The sequence below is a fragment of the Cololabis saira genome, chromosome 5 (assembly GCF_033807715.1).
Source record: "Cololabis saira isolate AMF1-May2022 chromosome 5, fColSai1.1, whole genome shotgun sequence".
NCBI lineage: Eukaryota > Metazoa > Chordata > Actinopteri > Beloniformes > Belonidae > Cololabis > Cololabis saira.
Window position 1 is genome coordinate 42,143,466 of NC_084591.1, and position 27,017 is coordinate 42,170,482.

Sequence of the window (27,017 nt, forward strand, 5' to 3'; positions counted from 1 at the left end):
AATAAAAGGCTTGCAAAATTTCAGTTGATTAGTAATGAATCCAGAATGTGTGACATTTTAGTTTTTTTAATTGCATTACAGAAAATAAAGAACTTTATCACAATATTCTAATTTTCTGAGACAGTCCTGTACTCAGTTAACATTTGACTGTTGGACAGCATCACTACTGCTGGTGTTTGTGGTGTTTACCACATGTGCATGTGCATCACGTGTCATCAGAGAGTCGGTGAGCTCAGACACGTTTAACAGCAAGAAATTTGTATCGACACAGACGTTTTGAAGCTTTAGAAACAGATAAATGTGAACATATACATTTATGAGCCAGATACTGTCAAGCAGAACAAGAAATATGTAATGGAATATTAGTAAATATTAGTTATTAGACTATAATGAATGGAAATGTGGTGGAGATAAATGAAGGAGTGTTGGGGGAGAACCGTACAACGGAGATCAGGGAAAAGTGATACATTTACAGTACAAAACAATTAAACTGTTACCAGAGTTAACATGTGAACTTAAAATGAGATCTTATTAACTTGGACATTAAATTCATGAGAAAAGCAGTCTTTATATAACAACAATGAATAAAAAGATTTCCTTGTAATATTATGACTTCCCCCCCCCCCCTCATATATGACGTATTTTTATTATGACACATGTTTTTAACCATAAATCATAACCTTATTGTTAAGGTGTTGCTTTTCTCCAGTACTCCATTGTGGAACCAGTGAGGAACTGAATGATGTTTTTAGTGAACTGTAAAGTTTAACAGCTCATATCAGAGGCTAATAAAACTGCTGCTCACAAGATTCAGGTTTCAACATCCACAACCTTGACTGTTATGACAGAAGCATCTGTACGCTCCATCGCTTCATCTTCACCAAGGAAGGTACTTTTGTTTTCTACTTGTTCAGTGTTCACACCTGATAAACCTGCACGCACCGAGCAGGTAATCTCATCACATTTACAAAAACCTACAAGTACTCAGGGCTAAAGAGGAGATATTTGTTGTCTGCAGTCATATGATGTCTATGGACAGAAATATGTGCCACTAGAAACTGAATTTGAATAATTTATATTTGAATTTGAATTGCTCAACTTGAATAATTGCATTAAAAAACTGAATCTGAATCCCATAATTTGAATTTGTATTGTTTAATTTGAATCATTGCATTGAAAAACTGAATCTGAATAGCATAAATAGAAATTGAATTTATTAGTTTGGAACTGAATTTCTATAAACTTGAAACTGATTGTCACATTATGAAATTGAATTCAATTGTTCTGAAACTGTATTTGATCCTCACTGAAAATCCAACTCTCTTTATACTTTCACATTCAGTTCTCACAATTCAAATTCAGTTAAAATAGAGGTTATAGTAGGCTACGTGAAAAGGAGTTCTTTGTATCTGCACTCAATTGCTCTTCCTCCGGAAGACCCGGATGTCTGGCACAGTAACTCCAGTAAACCCAAATTGAAGAACTGAATTTGAATTGTGAGAACTGAATGTAGATTCAGTTTTTCAATGCAATGATTCAAATTAAACAATACAAATTCAAATGTGATTCAGATTCAGTTTTTTAATGCAATTATTCAAGTTGAGCAATTCAAATTCAAATATAAATTATTCAAATTCCGTTTCTAGTGGCACATATTTCTGCCCATAGATGTGCTGGTGAACAGAAAGTGTTTTCAGGTTTCTGCCACTCATCAAGTGAAAGAAATTGATCAGTAATTTTTTTTAAATATTTTCACAGGAGACTAAAATCTGAGCGACTGAAACACAGACAGCAGGTGTTACCTCACAGACTCGGCCAGAGGGTGTAACGTTGTCTGCGACATCAGCACGTGGCACGCGAACCGCTGCTGGTCGGGGTGTTTGGTGATGAATCCAAAATACCTGCAGAACAATGACTCAGGGATTCAGACCAGCTGCAGGAGGGACAACTCAATAACAGAGAATGAACTGATCATCAGTCTGCTTCATTTGATTGGTTCATCCTTTAACTGTTTGCATTCACCTGTTGTATTTTGGATGACAGCCGCAGAATGAAATATTCTTCAACTGAAAGAAATGGTAACAGTGGTCTCCCTGAAAGAGAACACAAAAAATGTAAAAATTAAATCCTAGATTTTTGATTCAAATAGCTGCAAAATGGTTTCAGCCAAGATTCATACGAATAAATCACAGTTCTCCATCATTTGTTTGGTTTGCACTAAAAATAAATACATTTTGCCGAAAGCAAAAGCCACCATCACCTCATAAACGGAATGCCCCAGGGGTTGATGCCGGGGCCTCTCATGTTTGTAATAGACAACAACTCCTTTGGTTCCTTCCTTCTTGTTTATGAAAACTCATATCTCTGCCTTAATATTATTATATGTACATTACCGGTATGTCAAACTGTAGCAATCACAACCACCACATGATCTCATTCAGCTGGTATCTCAGACATATCTGCATGGATGAAGGACTTCTGTTTTTATCAGTCAGTCAATAAAACCTACCACAAAATTAATATTAATGTCAATATATATGTCAATATTTGTACGTCCCTGATGGTGGAACCAGAAATATTGAAAAGTTTCTGACTGAAACAACAATGTTTTTCTTACTTGGTGATCTCTTTATTTATTTTTATTTTTTTTTGCCTGCATATATATTAATGATTAATACCATGTTGGTAAGAACCTAAGTAGTACTGTAGTTCAATAAATAAATTTAAAACAATGTATAAATCCAATATTATCGAAAGATACAGAACATTAGTGTGATACAAAACTATATATACATACATTGTTGTTGTAATAATATTTATATACCAAAAAATGTAATGATTGGTCTTTGGTTTCCTTTTGTTTTCACTCTTTTAGAGATTGTGTTTGTTTCCTCTAAGCATTGATTATTTACTTTCTCTGTTAGTTGTTTTTCTGAGATCCGTCTTCTGTTGGTTTTTTTACATGATTTTTCTGTCATATCTACGTTTGTCTTCCCTCTTGTTTTGCATGTTTGTTTACTTTGCTGTTGTTTTGTTGTTGTTGTAGATTGTTTGTCCTTGTTGTATTAGTACAGTAGTAGTACTATGAAGTAAACAAAGTTAAAAAGGGTAGGCACAATAAGCTTAGGCTTCAGCCTACACCTTTTGGTCGGTTTATTCCTTACTTCTTTTTTTATTATTTCTTTCCTACAAAAGGAAATGAAATGCAATGTATTTATCAATGGAAACTGATCGACCAAATAAATAAATAAACTAAACTAGGGCATATATATATATATATACATTTTTGATATAAAATATATATGATATATTTTTTAATATATCACATATATTTATGTGATCTCTTTAAATAAAAGCTAGATAAGAAAAATGTAATCATTCTTGGTTGACTTTCCATAAAACAATGTATCCCTTTTCTAGAACTGTGGAGTGACGGCTAGTTTCCACTAAGGGGCGCTGCCTGATGTTCCTGATGTTCCTGATGCGGAGCCTGACGTACCCGGTGTGCAGAGTGGCACTGGTCCTGGACGCTCATCTTCACCCCCTTCACACTGACCTCCAGCACGCAGGGCGCTGGCGGCTGGCCGGCCGACCGCCGGTTACACGCTACCTGATTACACAAACAAACAGCCAGTCAGATCACACACACACACACACACACACACACACACACACACACACACACACACACACACACACACACACACACACACACACACACACACACACACACACACACACACACACACACCAGGGAGACTTGGGCTGAGACACCCCCCCTTTTTATTTTTAAAGTTGCTTCATTTTAATATTTTTGATGAAAAGCATTATAGAGCAATATAAAGTATCATGGTTTTGGGTTCACTTCCCGTTTTATTCTGAAACTGTTTTTAGTTTGCAATGGTATGTTTAATTTCCATTACCCCCGCTTGCCTGATCATTTGTCCCTGTGTCTCTTTGACCCCTGCGAGTTTTCCTGTTGATGTTGTAAAAGTACATCCATTTTGTTAAAGTTACAGCCTGGAAGATATTGACAAAATGGAGTGTAAAGCTTTTATCACCTTGGTTGATAACGGATGTAGAAACTATGTAGACTATTGAGGACATGGCAGAATATAAATAATGCTATTTCAGAGCAGATGATGACATCTGGTGACTGTAATGATGATTTGGTACGGAAGCAGTACCCATGAAAGGACACGCTTTAAACTCTGCAATGTTTGAGTAATGAATTGAAATGTTTATTCAACTCGATTCAATTAATTTTATTTATCCCCGAAGGGCAATTAAACCCAGTACAGCCCGTCCAAGTAAACAAATAAACAAACAGCAGACATAAGACATGGTTAGACAGGTGCCTGAAGCTGCAGCCACAAAGATCAACCCTTTCCTTAATACAATTCATTCCTTCAAAAATGCCAGTGCCAATGTGAGTTGGTGTCCTCAATACCAGACTGTCTTTTAAGAGCTGTGAGAACAAACAGTAACTAAGTTATTAGGGCCCGAGCACTGACAGTGTGAAGGCCCTATTGTATCTGCAGGAAAAAAAAAATTCTCGTTTTTTTTATTTTCCTTCTTCTGACGAAATGAGGGCCTTTTTGCCCCCCTAAACGTGCCCCAAAAGTCACCAAATTTTGCACGCAAGCCAGGCCAGGTGAAAAATTTGATATTTAATGGTTTGCATTAATGGGCGTGGCCTAATGGCTCAACAGCGCCCCCTAGAAAACTTTGTGCCTCAAGCCCCACAATACGGTTTGACGTACATGCACGAAAATCGGTACACACCTGTATCATGTCGCAACTTAAAGAAAAGTCTTTTGGCGCCATGGCCGAAACCGAACAGGAAGTCTGCGATTTTGAATTAATCGTGTCATTTTGGCGCAATTTATGCCATTTCTTCGGCCGTTAATGCAGCCCGAACCGTAACGTGCACCCAGGTGTGTTATACATCAAAATGTGCATCTCCATCCTGCGACGATGCACATTACTTTTCTCAGTCAAAAGCGTTAGCGTGGCGACGATAGATGCCAAAAAGCGCACCCCCCTTCATCTGATTGGTCCAGATTTGATAGTTCCTACTTTCTGCCATAACTTTTGAATGGTTTGATATAGAGAGTCGTGGGTGGTGTCATCCGCTAAATGTCCAGGCCAGAAGAATCTACATGCAAGTCATACAAGCTTCCACTGCAGCCTGAACGTGCACAATGGTGCGAGGGCCCGTTCATTGCTGCTTGCAACATTCATTTTATTTGCGCTCATCATTTTTACTTTTTGTAGTTGGTGGCTACAAAACGGCTTCTCTGCATACTTCCTATGAATCATCTGTACCTTCTGCATTGCTGCACACAGCACGTCGTTGCCCATGTGGATGGGAACCTGAACCGAACCCAGAAAGCGCACCATGAACCTCTCCGTCCGGCCATCTTTCCACACTGCAAGAGACGAGAGTGGTGGCAGACGTGTGAGCTCAGTGTCGTCACGCTGGAGCTGCTCTAACGGGCCGCTCTGGTGCTCCGTACCACTGTTTGGGTCTTTGGGGATCCGGAGAGCGTAGAAGGCCGGGAAGATGCCACTGGCTCCCGTCCTCATGTTGTAACCCTGACACCACAGATCCTCGGACTCCTTCAGCATCAGAACCGGGTCATCTGTCTCCAGCTGCAGCTCATCTGCATGACGAGGCACAAACCTGCACAGGCAGAGGCAACAGATGTCAGTGTGTGTGTGTGTGTGTGTGTGTGTGTGTGTGTGTGTGTGTGTGTGTGTGTGTGTGTGTGTGTGTGTGTGTGTGTGTGTGTGTGTGTCTACAGACCTGTAGACAGCTCTGTGGCTCTGCTGCCTCTCCACGCCGTCCAGCACACAGGAGAACACACCAAACGAGGCAGCACCTTAGAGAAACAGCACAAACGTTACTCCCCTAACTGTCAGCGGCATCAAGTCAGGACTGTTAATTAATTTCCTGAAAATGTTAACATTTAAGCAAATTGTGATAAAATCACCATCTGAAACCTATAAAAAAAAAACCTCACTTCATCTGTATCACTTCACTTTCATTTCAGGCCTCCAATACACTTTTAAAAAGTTAGTACTCGGGCAGTTTAGCACAAATAATGTTGTTTCAAATGATGTTATTTCAAACAGGCGATTGTAATGACTGATGTGATAAAAAAAAAAGCAGTATTAATGAAATGCAGAGTCTCCACTGAGCCAGGATGGACAGATGATCTCCACTCTGTCAACAAATGCATGAGAAATCTCTGAAATGTTGTTTTTTTTTTGTTTTTTTTTTTTAAAAAGGTCCTTAAAGGAGGATTGGATGGGATTTGCATATTTCTTCACCCACAGACGATAAAATCATTAATCCATCTGAGGAAAGAATTTCATCAATGGGCAACAGCACAAGCCTAAACAGAACCCCCGTGACTTCCAATCAATTAATTAATGAATCGATAGATGTAACCACATGAGCAATGGATTACTTTGAAAAAAACATTTTCCAGCACTACAATGTACACCCACAACATTAAAAAATCCCAATAAAAAACTGTACTATGCTTGTGTGAAGCTTGTTGTCACACAGTAAAAACATTATGTTTCATGAGTGAAATCAGTATTCCAGATACTGTACTTGATATTACTCTCCTTTGGACCATCCAGAGCGTCAGAAACAGGGTGTGTGTTGATATAGACTTGTATCAGTGCCCTTGTCATGTACACATCATGTCATGTACAAAAAGTCATCTGTGACGGCCGCATGATGCCAAAAGATAGAGTGGTTTAAGAACCACGTGGGTTGCCTTCAACATGACGGCATTTGTTCAGGGGTGTTCAACAAGACGATAAAAAACAGAATTATCCACCCATTCCAAACAGTACATGGGAGGGGGAGATGAGGGTACAGGTTCTGGAGAGTCCTGCAGGATTATTTCTTTATAAATCAATATAAAAACTGAAATTCTTCATCAATTAAACCGTTAGCACCAGATTTCCTTTTAAGTGTAGTGAGAAGGACCTCCAACATTAGAAAGTGATAAAAGCTTCAGCATACTCTTCCAACTATTTTTTTAAGAATATGTTGCAGGCCTGAAATGCAACAAAATTATATATATTGATGAATGATATAAGAATGAGGAAGGGAAACATCACATATTGTGAAAAAAAAAAATCACATTGCCCCAACGTTTTCTGACTTGGGGTAAATTCCTAGAGCTGAAGCTGAGGATTACAAATCCACATCAACTACGTCAGAATTCGGATCATTTGATCTGTTTTGAACAAAAGTATTTGCAGATAATACCAACCTGTGGCGCTGTATTCGCTGCTGTTGCTTGCAAACAGATTGAGGAACTTCCTGGTCCTGGGAACTCCAGCTCTTCCTCCGTTAGACTCTTCTTCCTCTGAAGTTGTGGTTGACATTACCTTAGGCTGCTTGTAGACCCTCGCCACTACTTCCTTCCTTCTCTTCACCTCCTCCTCTCTCCTCCTCTTCAAATCCTCCTCCCTCTTCCTGTTGGCTTCTTCTTCCTCTTTTCTTCTCTTTTCATCCTCCTTCCTCCTCTCTTGGAACAGGAAACAAGGAAACATTTGAGGTTTTTTGACTTGTGTTGAAGCAGGGACATGCAGCACTGCAAAAAACTCAAAATCTTAACAAGAATATTTGTCTTATTTCTAGTTAAAATGTCTCATTTTTAGTCAAAAAAATCGCATTACACTTAAAACAAGACTCAACAATTTTTCACCTGTTTCAAGTAGATTTTCACTTAAAATAAGTAGAAAAATCTGTCAGTGGAACAAGATTTTTTTTGCTTGTAATGAGAAGATAAATCTTGTCCCACTGGCAGATTTTTCTACTTATTTCAAGTGAAAATTTACTTTAAACAGGTAAAAATTGTCAAATAACAACTTATTTTTCTGGTAATGACTCTTGTTTTAAGTGTCATGAGATTCTTTTGACTAAAAATGAGACATTTTAACTAGAAATAAGACAAATATTCCTGGTAAGATTTAGAGTTTTTGCAGTGAGGACAGCAGCCCTTGAGGACTGACGTCCTTACACTCCTGCTTTAGGTCAATTATGCTATAGTCAGGTGGGAAACACCTACACTGATGTTTTCTTTGCTGTAAACAGAATGTGGCTCAATAATCCTTAAAGCACATTGTTACTGTGTGAGAGAACACGCCTAGCCTGAGAAGTCATATTAGGACACAAAGGAAACCGATTAAAGGTAACCTAACCAACTTCTGATTGAAAACTCATTATTTCAAACTTTCAAACTCCTTTCTTCCCATGTTTTGCCTTTAATTGATGCAAGTTCAGGAGTGAGTGTGAGTGATCTGAGTTTCTGTCTGTGAACTACAACTTCTGTAGATGTTTTGTCTTTGAGTTTTTCCGACTCAGATATCTAAACATGACTTTTTAGTTGCCCATAAGCAACTAAAAAGATATGCAAAGGATATGAAATACAAATAAGTCAGAGAAATAAGACAGACTTTACTGATTGCACACCTCCACTATTCCCTTGGCAGACTTTCAGGTTGCATTTTATGTCAAACTCCAAGACGAACACCCAGCATTTAACTTAAAAACAGAGTTAAACAATACACAATAGTTTGATTTAATTCAATAGTAGTTGCTCTAATTATGCTTTTCTAAGCTTGTTCATGCCTGTAAAAACAACACCAGATTTATTGTTCTGTTTCCTTTATAAACCTGTCTCTTTATAAGTGCAATAACCACTAAATACCTCACGTATTTTTGAAAATATTTGTAAATGTTTTGTAAATATTATCCGTTTTTTTGGTGTTTACTATTTTTTTCTCTCTTGTACATACTCTTTTTCTACTTTTTATATTGCTCTTTTTTATTATTTAACTATTTATTTGTTATTTCTATTTTACATTTTTTGTATAAAGCGTGTGTGTGTTTTGGCTGCTGCACGACTGAATTTCTCCTCTGGGAGATCAATAAAGTCTTCTATTCTATTCTATTATGTTCTCCTTTTTTATGTCATGTGTTTAGTGAAGGATACTAAACTTTATTCTAATCTTGTGTAAACAGTGATGTTATCCATGACTCTGTCATCACCTTGCTTCCTTGCTTCCTCGCTCTTCTTCCTCTCCTCCCTGTACTCCGGGTCTTCGTCCTCATTGGCTGACTGGTAGACAGTCTCTGCGTCGCTGTCGTCATTGTGCTCGCGTGTGTGCAGGCAGTCCTTGAGGTTAACAAGCTCCAGCTGCACGTGTTCATCCACCACCAGAGTGTATTTAACCGCGTCGTAATTCAAGCCCGCTGCAGCCTCGCTCCGTGGCTGAGGCTGAGCAGCATCACCACCTTTCTCCTCCCCAGCATCTGTCTCTGACGTGGTACAATCCATCTCTGCCTTGTCATCATCACCCACGTGACTGGAGGTCAGACCGTTCTGCACGGTCAGGCAGGGAGTAGGGTCTCCTTCTCCGTCCTCCTCGCTGATGTCTGGGTTGGTTCTGAGGGACACGCAGGGGTTCAGGGGCCCCGGCGGCGGGCCCTCCGTGTCTGAACTCAGGGACATCCTGTTGGAGCCCCCCTCGCTGCTGGAGCGAGAGAGTGCAGGCGGGTCCTGGGTCCTGTCATGGTTTTGACCTAAGAATATAAAGTAGAGTTTTATTCAGCTACAAGTATATAAAAGCTTTCATACAAATGAATTAAAGGAATATATGTAATCAGTACTGGAGTTGAGGGGGGATGAGGGGGGATGGCATCCCTCCTGAAATAAAAACGGTCCAAATCATCCCCCCTGTAAAACTGCCATCCCCACTTCCCATCCCTTATGTCATTTAATCAATGAATGTGGTTTTACTGCTATTTCAACATTTAGAGTCATCACCAGAAAAATAACACCAGAAAAATAACTTATTTGACAATTTTCACCTGTTTCAAGTAAATTTTCACTTGAAATAAGTAGGAAAATCTGCCAGTGGGACAAGATTTATCTTCTTATTACAAGCAAAAAAATCTTGTTCCACTGGCAGATTTTTCTACTTATTTCAAGTGAAAATCTACTTGAAACAGGTGAAAATTGTTGTTTTTTCCAGTGATGAGTCTTGTTTTAAGCGTAATGAGATTTTTTTACTAAAATGAGACATTTTAACTAAAAATAAGACAAATATTCTTGTTAAGATTTTGAGTTTTTGCAGCGATCCATTTTACTTATCCTGTGAAGGACAGAGTCATATTGATAAGTTCAGAAAAGTGTTTTTTATTGTTGTGTTTTGATGTATTTGATGTAAGCCCAGTGGATATTTAAAGCTTACAGAAGGCTGCATTTAACTGCTGCTATGTCATTCCTGCAGTATTTCTGCAGCTGTTTTGGTCACTGCTATTATTTGTAATATATTACATTATTTGTAATCAGCACAAATTATCTGTCCTCATATGATAAACTCCACCATCCCCCCTGATTTCTTTTTTTACAACTCAAGTACTGGCTACAAGTATATAAAAGCTTTCATACAAATGAACGAAAGGAATATATGTAATGTTTTAACAAATCCAGAGTTTTCATTGACCGGTTTGTAGTAAATAAAAAAAACTGTAAATTAAAGCATGCATACACACAAATGTAGATAAAATCGATTATTGTGGTTGAGACCTGGAAATCCCAACAAAATATTGATCCAAACATGACAACACCCACAAAACACCCATAACATATGAATTAAATATCATACTAATGTGTCTGTGTTTTTAACGCCTCATTACTTCAATATTAGTATTTTAAATGTGACTTTTCCTAGATATGTTAGAAACTTGCTATTTTGATTTATTGGAGCCTTTTTTCAGGTTTTCCCAGCACGCTGGGCTGCAGTGTGAGTGCACACTACCTTGGTCCCGGCTCTTCTCCTGGTTCCTCTGTGCTACAGGTGTGCGTGGGACCACCATGGCCGGCAGATAAACCTCCTGGGGTTTGTTGGACGGCTTGTTGCTCGTCTTGATGCCTGCTCTGGTGCTCACTTTTGTGCCTCCTCTTCCTTTCCCATCAGCCACCACCCGGCTTTTCAGTCCATTCGCCTCCCTCTGTCTCTCATTCCTGTCCTTGTCCTTGGTCTTGGACTCCTGACACGGCCGACTTCCTCTTCTCTCCGTCACCCCGTCCTTTCCTCTGAGCTCCACCAGGCTCTTCTCCCTCATGGCTGTTGCTCCTCGTCCTCCTCCTGCCCGCCGCTGAGCCCTGGGTGTGTTAGAGGCCTGCGTGTGGGTGACCCCGGATGTCAGTCGCTCTCGTGTCCGAGCTCGTGTGTCTGCAGCAGCGGCAGCCGCCTGAGTGTTGGCTCTGCTGTGGGATCCGGCAGCTGTGGGCGGTTTCGGTGCCAGGCGGCGCTGGGCACCGTTGCGGACTTTGTCCTCTGCTTTTGGTTTGGCATCCGTAGGTGTTAGATCCCCTAAACACATGCAAACAGAAAACATCTGATTATTTGTTACCTAACCAGATGTACTCTATACACAGGGGGATTAAGTAGTCAGCAGTAAGAGGTTTATACCGGATAAGTGTTAGAGCAACAGAGGAGCCCTCTCACGATTCATTTCACTTAATTTTTGGGGAGAATAGGCTTCATTCATGTCCGACCAGACAGTTCTAAGTGCACGACACGTGACTGACATGTGCTCGTACCTGTGATGCGAGGGGAGGAAGAGTGGGAGTCCTTCCAGCTGTTCTTCTTGCCTAGAGAGTTGTTGTTAATGGAGTCCTGTGGAGCATTAATGAATAGAATAGAATGTCTTTGTTGTCATTTGTACAGGTACAACAAAATTGGATGCAATCTCCTTTAAGGTGCATGGTTTAAAAAAAAAATATTAAAACACAACTATAAAAATAAATCATCTCTAAAAGGACACAAACATGAAGACAACATACAGTATTCACATTTGGCAGGTATTGCACGATTCTATGGCAGGTATTGCACGATTCTATGGCAGGTATTGCACGATTCTATGGCAGGTATTGCGCGATTCCATGGCAGGTATTGCACAATTCCATGGCAGGTATTGCACGATTCTATGGCAGGTATTGCACGATTCTATGGCAGGTATTGCAGGATTCTATGGCGGGTATTGCACAATTCTATGGCAGGTATTGCATGATTCTATGGCAGGTGTTGCACAATTCCATGGCAGGTATTGCAAGATTCTATGGCAGGTATTGCACAATTCTATGGCAGGTATTGCATGATTCTATGGCAGGTATTGCACAATTCCATGGCAGGTATTGCACGATTCTATGGCAGGTATTGCACAATTCTATGGCAGGTATTGCATGATTCTATGGCAGGTGTTGCACAATTCCATGGCAGGTATTGCACGATTCTATGGCAGGTATTGCACGATTCTATGGCAGGTATTGCACGATTCTATGGCAGGTATTGCACGATTCCATGGCAGGTATTGCACAATTCCATGGCAGGTATTGCACGATTACATGGCAGGTATATTGAACAATTCCATGGCAGGTATTGCACGATTCTATGGCAGGTATTGCACGATTCTATGGCAGGTATTGCGCGATTCCATGGCAGGTATTGCACAATTCCATGGCAGGTATTGCACGATTCTATGGCAGGTATTGCACAATTCCATGGCAGGTATTGCAAGATTCTATGGCAGGTATTGCACGATTCTATGCAGGGCCGTTCCTGACCCATTTGGCGCCCTAGGCAAAATATTTGCTGGCGCCCCCCCACCCCGTTCCCGTCCCGTCCCGTCCCGTCCACTACCACCACACACACACACACACACACACACACACACACACACACACACACACACACACACACACACACACACACACACACACACACACACACACACACAAACGGAATGGCAATTTCTTTAGGATGTATTAAATAATTAAATATATAATATGTAATAAATAAGTGATACAACAACTCAGAGCAGCAATTAAATAAAGAAACAAGTGCAAACACAAACACAATTTCAAATAGTAAAATAGGTCAAGTAAAAGGTATTGCACACAAATAACAACTACTACCAATAATAACTATATACAAAATACCCTGTAAAAACCTCAATTTAGCCCACAACATCTTACAATAACAATTTGAACAACAATAACAACAGCATTATAGCCATTGACCGGCTAACACGTTAGCATCGCTCCCGTTTTCCCAACAATTATCTAGATTTTCAGCAGACAATCAGAAGTAAGTTTAACAATAAAACGTGAGGATTTCTTAAAGGCACATGATTGTCAAGGTCAGGGGCGGAGCAGGGGTCCCAGCCTAGGGGGGGTGAAGCATTCTAGATGGGCCCTTGTGGCCTAAACATCCCCGTTAAAACATAATCGCTAAAAAAATGCCACAGATCAGCTCTCTGACACACAACCACAGCAGCAGCAACACGGTCAGAACTATCACATGAGGTTTCAGCACCAGGGATTTACCAGTCATTATGTCAAACCTAATTATAAGCCTCATGCAGACTTTAAAATATAAGTATTAGCCTGGAGATAAAAATCAAATGACATCAGTGATGTCTATGGAAGCTCATTTCTGCCAGTAAAAGAAAAAAATAAGATAAAAATATCCCCACGGTAAGTCATAATTATGACATAAAAAGTCATAATTTCAACTTTTTATGTCATAATTTCGACTTTCTATCTCATAATTATCACTTTCTATCTCATAATTATGACTTTCTATCTCATACTTTCGACTTTCTATCTCATAATTTCGACTTTCTATCTCATAATTTCGACTTTATATCTCATAATTATGACTTTCTATCTCACAATTTTGACTTTCTATCTCATAATTATGACTTATCGTGGGGATATTTTTATTTTTAAGGCTAAGTTTTCATCTTAGCCATAGATGTCGGATTCACTGAGTAGATCAATTCAGACACGTGTTCAACCTACACAACAACAGTTTACAATGTGCAACGAATTGTATTTAGCACAATCAGACACGGTGGTCAAACAGCAACAAACAATATAGGAAATGCCTGATATTCAGCGTCATGACAATGTTATCAGAAATAATTAATATTATGACAGCTTACCAATGATGGTTTCATCCAGCGGTGGGCAGAGAACCATAACAAAACATATTTACATCCACATCAAAACATATTTCCTGCTTTAAGGCTCCTTCTGATACGACAACTGGCTAAAGGCTGATTTATGGTTCTGCGTTACAGCAACGCAGAGCTACGGCGTAGTGGGTGGGGGAGGGGGCGCCGCACGCGAGTGAGTTGAGGTGAGGGACCGCAGCAAAATCAATTGTGGCTGCCAGAGAGGCAGAAGGATGCAGCCAGGCAGAAATTAAAATTAGAAAAACGATTTCATTATTATTTAAAGACTTTTGGCTATATATGTACTGTTGTTGTTTTTTAATGTATTAATTTCTAATTTTTCAAAAGTTTATTAAAAAAAAAAAAAAAAAAACAGCTGGTTGCATGGCGCCCCCTGGCATGCTGGCGCCCCTAGCATTTGCCTAACCTGCCCTATGGGCGGCACGGCCCTGATTCTATGGCAGGTATTGCAGGATTATATGGCAGGTATTGCACGATTCTATGGCAGGTATTGCACGATTCTATGGCAGGTATTGCACAATTCTATGGCAGGTATTGCACGATTATATGGCAGGTATTGCACGATTCTATGGCAGGTATTGCACAATTCTATGGCGGGTATTGCACGATTCTATGGCGGGTATTGCACGATTCTATGGCGGGTATTGCACGATTCTATGGCGGGTATTGCACGATTCTATGGCAGGTATTGCAGGATTATATGGCAGGTATTGCACGATTCTATGGCAGGTATTGCATGATTCTATGGCAGGTGTTGCACAATTCCATGGCAGGTATTGCACGATTCTATGGCAGGTATTGCAGGATTATATGGCAGGTATTGCACGATTCTATGGCAGGTATTGCACGATTCTATGGCAGGTATTGCACAATTCTATGGCAGGTATTGCACGATTATATGGCAGGTATTGCACGATTCTATGGCAGGTATTGCACAATTCTATGGCGGGTATTGCACGATTCTATGGCGGGTATTGCACGATTCTATGGCGGGTATTGCACGATTCTATGGCAGGTATTGCACGGTTCAGTCAGTATTGCACATGGAAAAAGTCAGTTTGAGTATTTAGCAGTATTGAGTGTAGTTATGGCTGGCATAGAAACTGTTCTTGAGTCTGTTTGTGCGTGATTTCAGTCTCCTGAAACGTCTGCCTGATGGCAACAGTTCAAAGAGTGAGTGTCCGGGGAGAGATGGGTCCTTGATGGACGAGAGCAGCAGCATGAGAGCACGAAACCGGCACACGACTGGGTCTTTAAACACACACGAACACACAGTCCAGTTTCTGTCCACTCATTACTCCCGATAACATCACTGCTGCCAGGAAGTGGTAGGAGAGTCAACGTCACAACAGCCACGCAGAGCGCTGACTCACACATCAGTCTTTCTTGTCTCACACCATGTTCAGTTACTATGGTTACTGCATGTCGATGTGGATGTGAGATAATAAAAGCTAATCCCTCTCTGTAAAAACCATTTAGTCATTGATTTCCTGATTTATTTTTTAGCTGAGGTTCAGGGGCGGAGCAGGGGTCCCAGCCTAGGGGGGGCGAAGCATTCTAGATGGGCCCTTGTGGCCTAAACATCCCCGTTAGAAAATAATCGCTAAAAATGCCACAGATCAGGCCCAACCAACCACAATTCCAACAGCAGCAGCGACACGGTCAGAACCATTCAAATGAGGTTTCAGCACCATGGATTTACCAGTCATTATGTCAAACCTAATTATAAGCCTAATGCAGACTTTAAGATATAAGTATCGAACTGGAGATAAAAATCAAATGACATCCAGTGATTTTTTATGGAAGCTCATTTCCGCCAGTAAAACAAAAAAATAAGATGAAATCTTAGCCTTAAAAATAAAAATATCCCCACGGTAAGTCATAATTATGAGAAAAAGTCATCATTTCGACTTTCTATCTCATAATTTCGACTTTTTTCTCATCAGCCGGTTCTTCACCTTTCAATCACTTTGCTCTTATCAACGGCGAAGTCCCTCTGGATTGAGAGCAAGGTGAGGTTGCCAGGTTGGGCAGGTTTCAGCCCAATTGGGCTAAAAAAATATATATTTGGGCTGCTTTTCCTGGGTTTTACTAAATATTTAGGAGAAATTATTAACAAAAAAAAGTTTCCATTATGGCAGAGAAAAGTAGAAATTTACACAATAAACTCACTGATAATATATTTGCTTTAATCTGCTCCATTTTATTGTAGTTTTTGAATTGGAGCCTGAACTTTTTTTTAGGTTATTTAGTAATGTGAAGATGAAATGTATTATGCATTTAATAATTTATGGTTTTAACAAGAGAATGTAAGATTCGGGCTGGTTTTTCATTATTTCGGTGGGTTTTACGTTGCATTTGGGCTGGAACCTGTCAGATCTGGCAACCTCAACCGCAGCACTGGATTTCTTAATGAATCGTCTTTTTGGTCACAATAAACTTGCTCTCATATACGGTATGTCCCTCTGGATTGAGAGCAAGGTGAGGTTTGGTAGTCTGGTCTCATCAATGCAGCCCGGAGAGAGTTTTTAATCAACTTCAGCTGCTGAAACTCAGCATGAGTTTAAGGCTCTGATGCGACAACTGGCTCGACGCGTTGCTACGGCGTAGGTTACGCGGCGACGCGCACCCTACGCCGTAGGTTCTGCGTCGGTGTAACGCGGAACCATAAATCAGCCTTAAACAGATGCGCGTGCGAACCCGTGCAGGACAGGCAGACACACACGGGGAGAAGGGACTATTTGTTTCATTTTTATTTTTTAAACAACTTTATCCTTATGAACGCAAGTGTTATACTGTCCAACTTTCCTTATTTTATTCAGAACCCTTTTTTTTTTTCCCTCTTCGGAGTGGGCCCCCCCGGAGCAGTGGGCCCGGGGCGGCCGCCCCCCCTGCCCCCCCGCCTGCTCCGCTACAGCTGAGGTTGTTTACATTTCTCTGAACTGTGTTCACTCTCAGCCTGTTTTTGAACCTTCCACCTCAAATCTGAATGATTCGTGATTGTTATTGCCTAAGATGTGGTGAGGGTGTGTCTCTCGACGGCCCTCACGCTGCATGCCCATGACTAAAAGCTGCATCTACATACTGAGCAACAGCTCAGCGACTGGCGTCTACTGGAATCAGCCCTCATTTGAGCTCATAAGGTTGATTTAGTTTGACCTTGTAATTCAATTTAGTCACCTGGGTTTTCTTCATATTAATTTTAGTCAAGCTTCCCTTTGGGTCACTTCATACAAGTCGCATATTTCTCCAGTTTTCCCTCAGTGACTCAGTGTCGACTGTTTAAAACACACTCTGGCTGTGTCCCTCCCCTCCCATCTTGCATGCTAAAATCAGCAGCAGCACCGCTGTGCCGTTCACGCTCATGGCTCAAAAACTGACAGGTAGTACCTGCGCTGCTCAAAGTGCACGCTGCAACTGGGAGCTTGACAACCTTGCCTGTCAACATGAGCCATTTCTAAACTGCATACTGCACATACGAAGCAATATGTTGGATGTTTCTGTGCTCCTTTAACAGTTTTTGTTAAATAGCATGAGTGTTTCTGAAACTGTGTACTACACCTCTAGTGCATATTCTTTTTTTCTAAAATGTCGTTGTATGCTAAATACATTTGCAGTGTGCAAATGTATTTTTCCAAACATAACCATAGACTGTTAGTACAGTGGAGGAACCATTAGTCACGTGATCCATCTGTTTCTGAAAAGCCATTTTGAAGCCTCTTCTTCCTTGCCCTGAGCGCAGCCATGTTGCCTGGGGGGACTGCATGTAAATCAGAGTTAGCAGTGGTACCAGCTCCTTTTTACTTTTTATTTAACCTTTATTTACCCAGGCAAGCAATTTAAGAACAAATTCTTATTTACAAATGCAGCCTGAACTTACAAATGCAGCCTGAACACGTCCTTTAGCCAATACCCGTCAAAATATCTGCAGAGCTGCCGGCAGACGTTTAAAAACTATATATCCTGTTTCATGTGTTGATCTGATGGCCAAATCTAAAATAACTGATGTATTTAGCTGATGCTGGGTTATTTACCAACTGTTCACTGCAAAAACTCAAAATCTTAACAAGAATATTTTTCTTATTTCTAGTTAAAATGTCTCATTTGTAGTCAAAAAAATCTCATTACACTTGAAACAAGACTCAGCACTGGAAAAAAACAACAATTTTCACCTGTTTCAATTAGATTTTCACTTAAAATAAGTAGAAAAATCTGCCAGTGGAACAAGATTTTTTTAGCTTGTAATGAGAAGATAAATCTTGTCCCACTGGCAGATTTATTTCAAGTGAAAATGTACTTGAAACAGGAAAATATTATTTATATTTATATTATATATATTAGTTATTTTTCTGGTAATGACTTGTTTTAAGTGTAATGAGACAATGAGACATTTTAACTAGAAATAAGACAAATATTCCTGGTAAGATTTTGAGTTTTTGCAGTGTTGTTGTTAGTACAGCACGGATACGGATGAGGAAGTAAACGTGTTCATTTTATATCAATTTCCCTGATGTGGTAATGAGTTGTCATGGATGTGAAATCAAATGATTGACACCAAAACGTTATCTCTTATCAAGGCTGTAAATATATTTATTTCTTTTCTAAAGCTGCAACAGATCTTAGTTTTGCATGAGCCTCAACCCAGAAGTTAGATGGTTGGCCCTTACTCAAAACCAACAGGCCCACTATCCCACAATAAGTCCAACACTACAGTGGTTCGCTCTGTTTAAGGGTTTTAGTTGTTTTTAAAGTGACATAACGATGACTTCTATACTAGTATGTAGTACATATTATATGCATCCTCATCTGGGTTGTGTTGTGCAACACATCCATCCAGGATGTTAACTGAACCAAAAGTAAACACTGATACGGAGACTGTGGAAACGCCGTTACTTTACAAGCCTGAATTGTTGCAGAATTGTTTGACTGATTGTGCAACCTCTCGAGTCTGCCCAGTACTCTGCTGCTGTGTGCTGTACATACAGTAGTGGCAATTTCATTTAATGCCACATTCTCTGTACATACAATTACACCAAAACCTGAGGCGCAAACGTCAGGGCCACCCCACCTGCTAAGATGAAGCCCTACACTTGACCACAGGAAATGAATGACTGTGGAGTCCAATATGTATAGTTGCCTAATTTTGATGAATAATTAAAAAATATATGCGTATATTCAGATCAGCAATATGATATATGGAAAACAGCATTGGTGGGAAACCACGGACCAGTATTGACAATGCATTGTCATGTAAATGTTAACGGCTCGCTGATTTGTTTCTAGTGTGACTGTATTAAAGTCACACTTTGACTTTAAACACCCATGTAGATATCCTCAAGCTCAGACAACATGAAGTTCTTTTTTCTTTTAATTTTACATCCTCTTTACGTCACTTTGTGCTGGTTTGGCATCTTGCCGTGATTGCTCCCATCCCTGGCTTTTTTCTTCTTGTTGTAACTGTGAATGAATCTTTTGTCTCATCTTTCCTTTCCTCCGTCTGCATCTGACAACACAAGTTATGAGCACGTGACGAGATCACCACTGTCGAACAGAGGAGCTCTGCTGTGAGTCCCGTCCACTCTCTTTCCATTTTATATATGAATTTCACGTAAGTGAGCCACGAACAGTGATATGGTTTCCTGTACAGCTGACTCAGCAGAGCCGTTTCTCAGTCTGCAAAAAGCTGAAAATATGTGGAGGCAGCCAACGCCTGCAAGGGGGATGTTGTTTTATTCATCTCTAAATATGTCCCTTATTTCAAGGAGATTTCTCTCCCTGAGTCTCAGTGGTGGCCTCCCCGTCCTCCTCACTTATCTCACACGCTGGAAACATCAGTAAAACAGCACAAATGACCACACTGCATCTATGAATTCTACATTTGACTCATTATTCTGCTGATCTTCACTGATAGCCCCTACACTCACCTACAGGAGAGTCATGTTACATTTTTTCGCTCGTCTGGAACCAGATGCTGGTTTTAGATTCAGATAAGCTCGAGAACCTTTGAAGAAGCGAGTCACTTTTCCACAGGCTAGAATTTGACCGTGCAGTGACCTGATTTCATCGCTGCATATGGTTTGTCTCTCATTAGTGTTTCTCTCATTTTTCCTGCCACTTTACATTTCAGTACCATCAATCATACACTGCCATGTGCAACATTTAAATAAGACACATCCCTGTGGGAGACTGATGTGACGTGAAATGGCTGAGTCCATCCCCTCAAACCAGTGTGTGTTTCAACTGAAGCAAAATCACAGATATTTGGTAAAGTCACTTCTAAACTAAGTTTTTTTTTTTTTTGAGGCAGCTTTGTGACTATTGCAAACATGGTTCCTCTTTTTCTGGTCATTAAGTATCTTTGTGAGTCTTTGGTTAGTCAGAAATATTTTGATATGTCATATTTTTTCTCTGGTGTTCTAGTCTTATGTTTTAGCTGTTTTGTCCATCCATGGTTTCCCTGTTGTTGTACTTCACAGGTAATAGTTTTGCTCATTTCTCATTTTGTATTTATTTGCTGTTGCCTTGTGCTTTTGGAGCCATTTTATAACCTTTTGAGGTGATTTCTCTTTGTATTTGTCATAGCTGTTTTTGCATCCATCGATCTGTCTACATCTTAACGACTTCAGTTTCCATCGTGCAAACAGCAGCAGGACCGTACAGCCAACAGCTCGTTGCCTCTCAGACACAAACTCATTTTAGACTTCGTGATTATTTGGTTAATCATGTGCTCAGAGAGTCAACAACTCTGATACTCAGAGCTCATGGCGAGTAAGTTGTGTGGCGGTGAGCAGTGATGCCGGTAAAAGCGTTAAAAACTCTAATCTGATCGCTTTTTTCTGTAACGAGTAATTTAACGTGTTACTATTTCCAAACCAGTAATCAGATTAAAGTTACTTATCCAAGTCACTGTGCGTAATTTTTTTGTCATTAATAGTAAAAAATATATATTTGCTTTCTGCGTCTCGGGGAGTGAAGTCATAACTATGCGACAAGTCAGGGGGAAGAGAGGTGCACATTTTCGAGCTGGAAATACAGACACTATGTATATGATGCTGTGAACAACAGGTACAATGTTCATAAAACATGTTAAAAAGAATTTAAATGTTACATTTATAAACATTGTAGATTATTAATGGTAAGTTTTGCCATTACAGTCTTAACAGTTAAATATGTCAGGTCAAGAAAGACTGTCTTTATTTTATTTTAGAAAAACAAGTATTTTTATTAAATTAAGTAATGAAAGACAGTCTTTATTTTTTATTTTTTTTTATAAAAAAAAATTATTTATGAGTTCAAGAAAGACCGTTATTATTTTATATTTTATAAAAACAAGCATTAATATTAAGTGCAGTCAAGAAAGACTTTATTTTATTTTTTATAAAAACAAATATTAATTTTAAGTGCAGTCAAGAGAGACTTTATTTTATTTTTTATAAAAACAAGTATTTACCGTATGTTAGTGTTGCTGGTCTAATTCAGCTCCTGAGGTTCAGCAGACTGACTACGTCACAGTCGCAGCAGCCAATCACAGGAGCCGTCAGTAATGAATGCAGTGTGACTGATGACGGCAGGATGTAATCAGGTTGTTATTACGCAGCAAATGTGATTATTAACATGCAGGACTGGAGACAACTTTTACAAGTATACAGAATTTGTGTAGAAACAGGATTATTCTCATCAGTTGTGTGCAGATATTAGCCTGCAGCTTCTCACAGTTTCTGAAATAAAGTCAGCAGGTTTCCCAGCACACTTGGAGTTCCAATCAGCACATCAGCAACACCACGTGGACCAGATAACAGTCCCTTCATTCCTGTTAACTGTAATTCACAGAGACGGATATCAAACTGGATGTTTGGATCGTGCATGGCGATGTGGGCGTGGGTTAAATGACTCGGCTGCTGTGAGCTGACCCAGTAAACACGGATGCAGCTCATTTAAAGGGACACACCAGCAGACTGCTGCTGCAGCTGTCTGCCTCCCTCCATCCATTACTGAGCTCTGCTGGAGGAGGCTCAGATCCATCACCATCGTCTCAGCACCGCCACGCTGACAAGAGACCCAAAGTTAAACTTTAAGGGATTTAACAAAAAGTTGGGGGATGAGAGTTTTCAATCTCTGTTTGATCACCCAATGTCTAGAAATGTTATGATTTGATATATTTGTGGCTGTTGTGGAGTCTGTTTTGATCCTTTTGTGTGTTCATACACTGCAAAAACTCAAAATCTTAAGAAGAATTGTCTTATTTCTAGTTAAAATGTCTCATTTTTAGTCAAATAAATCTCATTACACTTAAAACAAGACTAATCACTGGAAAAAACAACAATTTTCACCTGTTTCAAGTAGATTTTCACTTAAAATAAGTAGAAAAATCTGCCAGTGGAACAAGATTTTTTTGCTTGTAATGAGAAGATAAATCTTGTCCCACTGGCAGATTTTTCTACTTATTTCAAGTGAAAATTTACTTGAAACATATATATATTTTATGAGTCTGTCTTAATTATTTTATCAACTTTATTTGATGTTGTACGGCAACCTTGAGTGCCATGAAAGGCGCCCTATAAATAAATTGTATTATTATTATTATTATTATTATTATTATTATTATTGAAACAGGTGAACATTGTCAAGTTATTTTTCTGGTAATGACTGTTGTTTTAAGTGTAATTAGATTTTTTGACTAAAAATGAGACATTTTAACTAGAAATAAGACTAATATTCCTGGTAAGATTTTGAGTTTTTGCAGTGTAAAATGGGGAGCAATGAAAATGAGCAGATTCGTTCCTCTTCAGCAACACATTTGGAGGATGTACTGTGACTACATTTTAGCTCTGCTTTCTCTCCCTAACACAACACACCTCCTATCCTATTGAACCGAAGAGAATCAAGATTTTCCATCAATCACGTTCCAACTTTCAAGCAGTTGACAGATGAGCTTTACAAGATGGTATCTTGTTAAGTACCCTTTTACTAAAAAAACATTCATTTGTACTGATTCCAACTATTTGCTGACAATGTGACTAAATTGAGTTTCATGAGGAAAAGTTTTCATGCTCCTTGTTTTTATCACCCTGAAAAATCACTAAATGTACTTACTGAGTGAGATGAGTGTCTATAAGTGTATTGTAGATGTGTGTATTTACCATTATATATTATTAAAACAAATACTATAATATTTGTTGATCAAATATTATCTCCAAAATGTAATATCCAAAAGTGTTTTTGTTATTTTTGGCAGTTATTGTCACAATAATGTATGTCTGCGTGTTAATTTCTACTGATAAATTGGTTTAATAATTTTTTGACTCCAAAAGCGTTGGTATTTCTGGTTCATTTTATATTAGATTTATATTAAACGTTTACATTTCTTATTTATATTTAACATTCAATTGTAACATTTATAATTTAGATTTAACTATTTCATATATTTCTAAATTAACAAATATTGTTGAAAATGTGCTAAAAGAAAAAAAGAAAGAATGGGCACTCAAAAATTCACAGTACTTTTTAAAACATTATTTGAAGCTAAATGTGACAAAATGTTGCTGTTATTTTCAGCTTGAGCTAATTTACAAATAGCGCCCCAGCAACAACTTTTGAGCTGAGTTACTTGTTTTAGTTGTTTAATCGTTTCACTCGTTGAACCAACAGGTCCCTTGTAGGATCCATGTTTGCTGTAATGTTTCCAGCTGTAAAATGTCATTATGGTATTTAGTAATGTTCTTTTACCGCAAAGGGCTCTTTATATTTAGACATGAAATTTTGTCTAATATCTTGAAATGTGTTTTACAAAAAACTAATGTTCATCTTTAAAAAACAAGTTTTACGTCATAGCTGTGGCTTGTTTTTATATCTATAAAATAAAAGTGCCTTATGAACATAATCCAGTGTAGTAATTGTATTGTACAATTACTTATATAATTAATTATTGTATTTTGCTATTGATTGTTGTAAGCATCTTCCGAAGATACTAAAGGATTCGTGTGACCATTTTTAACTTTCTGAGAAAACACCCAGATGTTAGAATGTGTTTTTAAAATAGAAAGACTGAGCTAAATGTGCTCTTCTAGAAATGTTCCCAACGTTTTTGATTCCAACTAGTAAATCTGACTGTTTGATGACATTTAATATTAGGCCAGTCAAAAGTTGACTTTATGATTTTTCCATTTGATCCTGTGTACACCAACAAATGCAGCACTGACATCCATCCATCCATCCATCCATCCATCCATCCATCCATCCATCCATCCATCCATCCATCCATCCATCCATCCATCCATCCATCCATCCATCCATCCATCCATCCATCCATCCATCCATCCATCCATCCATCCATCCATCAGCAAGACATTGCCCATGATGTTAACAGTTCATATTGTTAACATGGAGCAAGCTGACGGTGAGACGGTGGAATTATGAAATGATTAGTGATCATGACAATTACATATCTAGCCGCAATTATTTTACGCTCAATTCAACAAACAAACAACTGAAAGAGGGGCCCAACCCAACCGTGCACGCTCCAACTGCAGAAGAGGGAACTCTACGCATTTGAGAGCAAAACTGCTGGTGAGCTGGTGTGAGCTCTGGGGATACTGCACGTTCTCTCGTATGATATAAACCTCCTTCAAGCGTTATTGAGTGTCATTTGTGTCCAAAGTGCAACGCTGTAGGGACACCTTTCATGAATGAGCTGTGAAATGGAGCGAAGTGTCTGACTTCACCTTCACCTCTGAAAAACAGCTTGTGTGAGCACAGCTTCAAATTCATGGTTGAAAAGAGAGCAGTTGAACTAAATCTCACCAGACTGAAAAAAAATATACAGATTACAGCACATGCCTTTTTCTAAAGACTACCTTTCAAACCCATCTGTAGGTCTGGGGCAACAGGATTAGGTGAAATGGAGATCCAGTTACTGAGCTATCAGAGCATCTAATATGGAAATTTGGAGGAGGGGGTGTAAATGAGTTTTTGTAAATTCATCTCATGAGACTTAGCTGACTCACTGCTGTTTCTTTTTTAATTACCTTTATTCATTTATTTGCTTGAATTCATACTGTTTACTCAAAAATACAAGTTTCTGTAATGACACATTGTCATTTTGGAAAAAACTGCACGACTGATTCTGGTCTTCACCCGGGGTTTGGACTACATGTGTAGACGCAGTTCTGCTTTTACAGTGTTATGCCAGCATATATTTCACAAGATGGCAGAGCGGCTCTCGTTTGAACAGCACGACCGGGATGAAAACAACCCCTCCAGGCGTCCTTGAACAGATCTCTTCCCTCCGAGCTGCTTGGTGCTGCGTGTGTGTTTGCTTCGTGACATGTACGGCCAGTGATCAACACATAGCGCCTGAATGTTGGTGTTTTAATAAGAAAACAGAATGGCAGCAGCATCTTCAGATGTGACCTAGTGCGCACACACACACACACACACTCTCTCACACGCACACACACACACGGATGCATCAGCAACATTGCTGTCTCATCCTGGAGACTGATGCTATCAGGACATGGCCTACACAAACACACAGTAAATGGTTGATTGGTATGACTGGACTGAGGGGACCCACCCATGATCCCCTCAGACACACACACACACACACACACACACACACACACACACACACACACACACACCCCTCACCTGGGTGCCAGCTCGTGGCAGCTGAGGGAACAGAGCCAGGCTGGTTGGTCTCTTTGGTCGAAATTTATCCATGACAGCACAGGTCGATCCCCCTCTGACAGGCAACAGCTTCCTCCTCCCTCCTCCTCCTCCTCCTCCTCCCACCTCCGCCACCTTGTCTTCTTCTCTTCTCCTCCTTCTCCTCCTTTATTCAGCCAGTGTTTGCTCCACGGCTCGGACAAGGCCTCTCCCACCCTCCTCTGCCTCCCTCTCTTCCTCCCCGGTCCTCCTCAGCATCGATAAGCTCAGAGCTCTCTGCCTGTGCACACGCCCATCCCACTTCCTCCACGCGTCACCATTGGCTAGGGCTGCAGAGTCACATCGTCTTCAGCATCATCCTCATCATCACCACCACCACCGTCCTCTCACGGCAGGAGCAGAGGAGAGAGCAGACAGAAGGAGGAAAAGGAGGTGGCTGCTGGTGTCGAGTGGTGATGGAGTGAATGAGGACTGGAAGAGGGAAAGAGGAGAGGAGGCAGAGATACGGGAGGATGGGGGGGGAGGCAGAGCCGACCAATGAGAGCCGGGCATGACATCATCAGCTGATCCGCCTGTGGTGTTTTCTGACTTAAAGCTAACAGACACTGTGTGTGTGTGTGTGTGTGTGTGTGTGTGTGTGCGTGTGTGCGTGTGCGTAATGTGTCCCTGTGAAATAAGATTAGACAGTAACATGGAGAGACAAAGGCAAGAGGCCGGCCAGCGAGCAAATCAGCCAGGATTCAACGTAGTTAATGAGCAGGTTTGTACAATGAAAGAAAAAAAAAGAGTCTGGCTTCCAGCAGACAAACAATCAGTTGGTAAGTTAAGGTTTGAGAAGAAAGATTAGTCAGTAAAAGAGGAACCACCACTCAAAAGGGATTCAACCAAAACAAACACAAAAGAAAGAACTGATTCTTGGACTTAATCAGCTTATTTAATTTGTTAATAAGCAGTACTCGAGTTGTAAAAAAATAATCAGGGGGGATGGTGGATTTTATCATATGGGGACAGATAATTTGTGCTGATTACAAATAATATAATATATTACAAATAATAGCAGTGACCAAAACACCTGCAGAAATACTGCAGGAATGACATAGCAGCAGTTAAATGCAGCCTTCTGTAAGCTTTAAATATCCACTGGGCTTACATCAAATACATCAAAACACAACAATAAAAAACAGTTTTCTGAACTTATTAATATGACTCTGTCCTTCACAGGATAAGTAAAATGGATCACTGCAAAAACTCACAATCTTACAAGAATATT

The 27,017-nt window shown here is 39.8% G+C and overlaps 1 protein-coding gene across 1 annotated transcript in view; it reads right to left on the reverse strand.

Moving 5' to 3' along the window:
* Window positions 1–25,844, reverse strand: part of mapk8ip1a (mitogen-activated protein kinase 8 interacting protein 1a) — a 32,745-nt gene extending 6,901 nt beyond the window's left edge. The window contains exons 1-11 of the mRNA XM_061722175.1: window positions 25,730–25,844; window positions 11,646–11,721; window positions 10,858–11,415; window positions 9,083–9,616; window positions 7,299–7,556; window positions 5,810–5,885; window positions 5,520–5,686; window positions 5,329–5,432; window positions 3,500–3,610; window positions 2,023–2,093; window positions 1,803–1,901 (exon numbers count right to left, since the gene is read on the reverse strand). Coding sequence (XP_061578159.1) covers window positions 1,803–1,901; window positions 2,023–2,093; window positions 3,500–3,610; window positions 5,329–5,432; window positions 5,520–5,686; window positions 5,810–5,885; window positions 7,299–7,556; window positions 9,083–9,616; window positions 10,858–11,415; window positions 11,646–11,721; window positions 25,730–25,801 — 2,126 coding nt within the window. The 5' untranslated portion in view covers window positions 25,802–25,844. The remainder of the gene's footprint in view (window positions 1–1,802; window positions 1,902–2,022; window positions 2,094–3,499; window positions 3,611–5,328; window positions 5,433–5,519; window positions 5,687–5,809; window positions 5,886–7,298; window positions 7,557–9,082; window positions 9,617–10,857; window positions 11,416–11,645; window positions 11,722–25,729) is intronic.
* Between the last annotated feature and the right edge of the window lie 1,173 nt (window positions 25,845–27,017).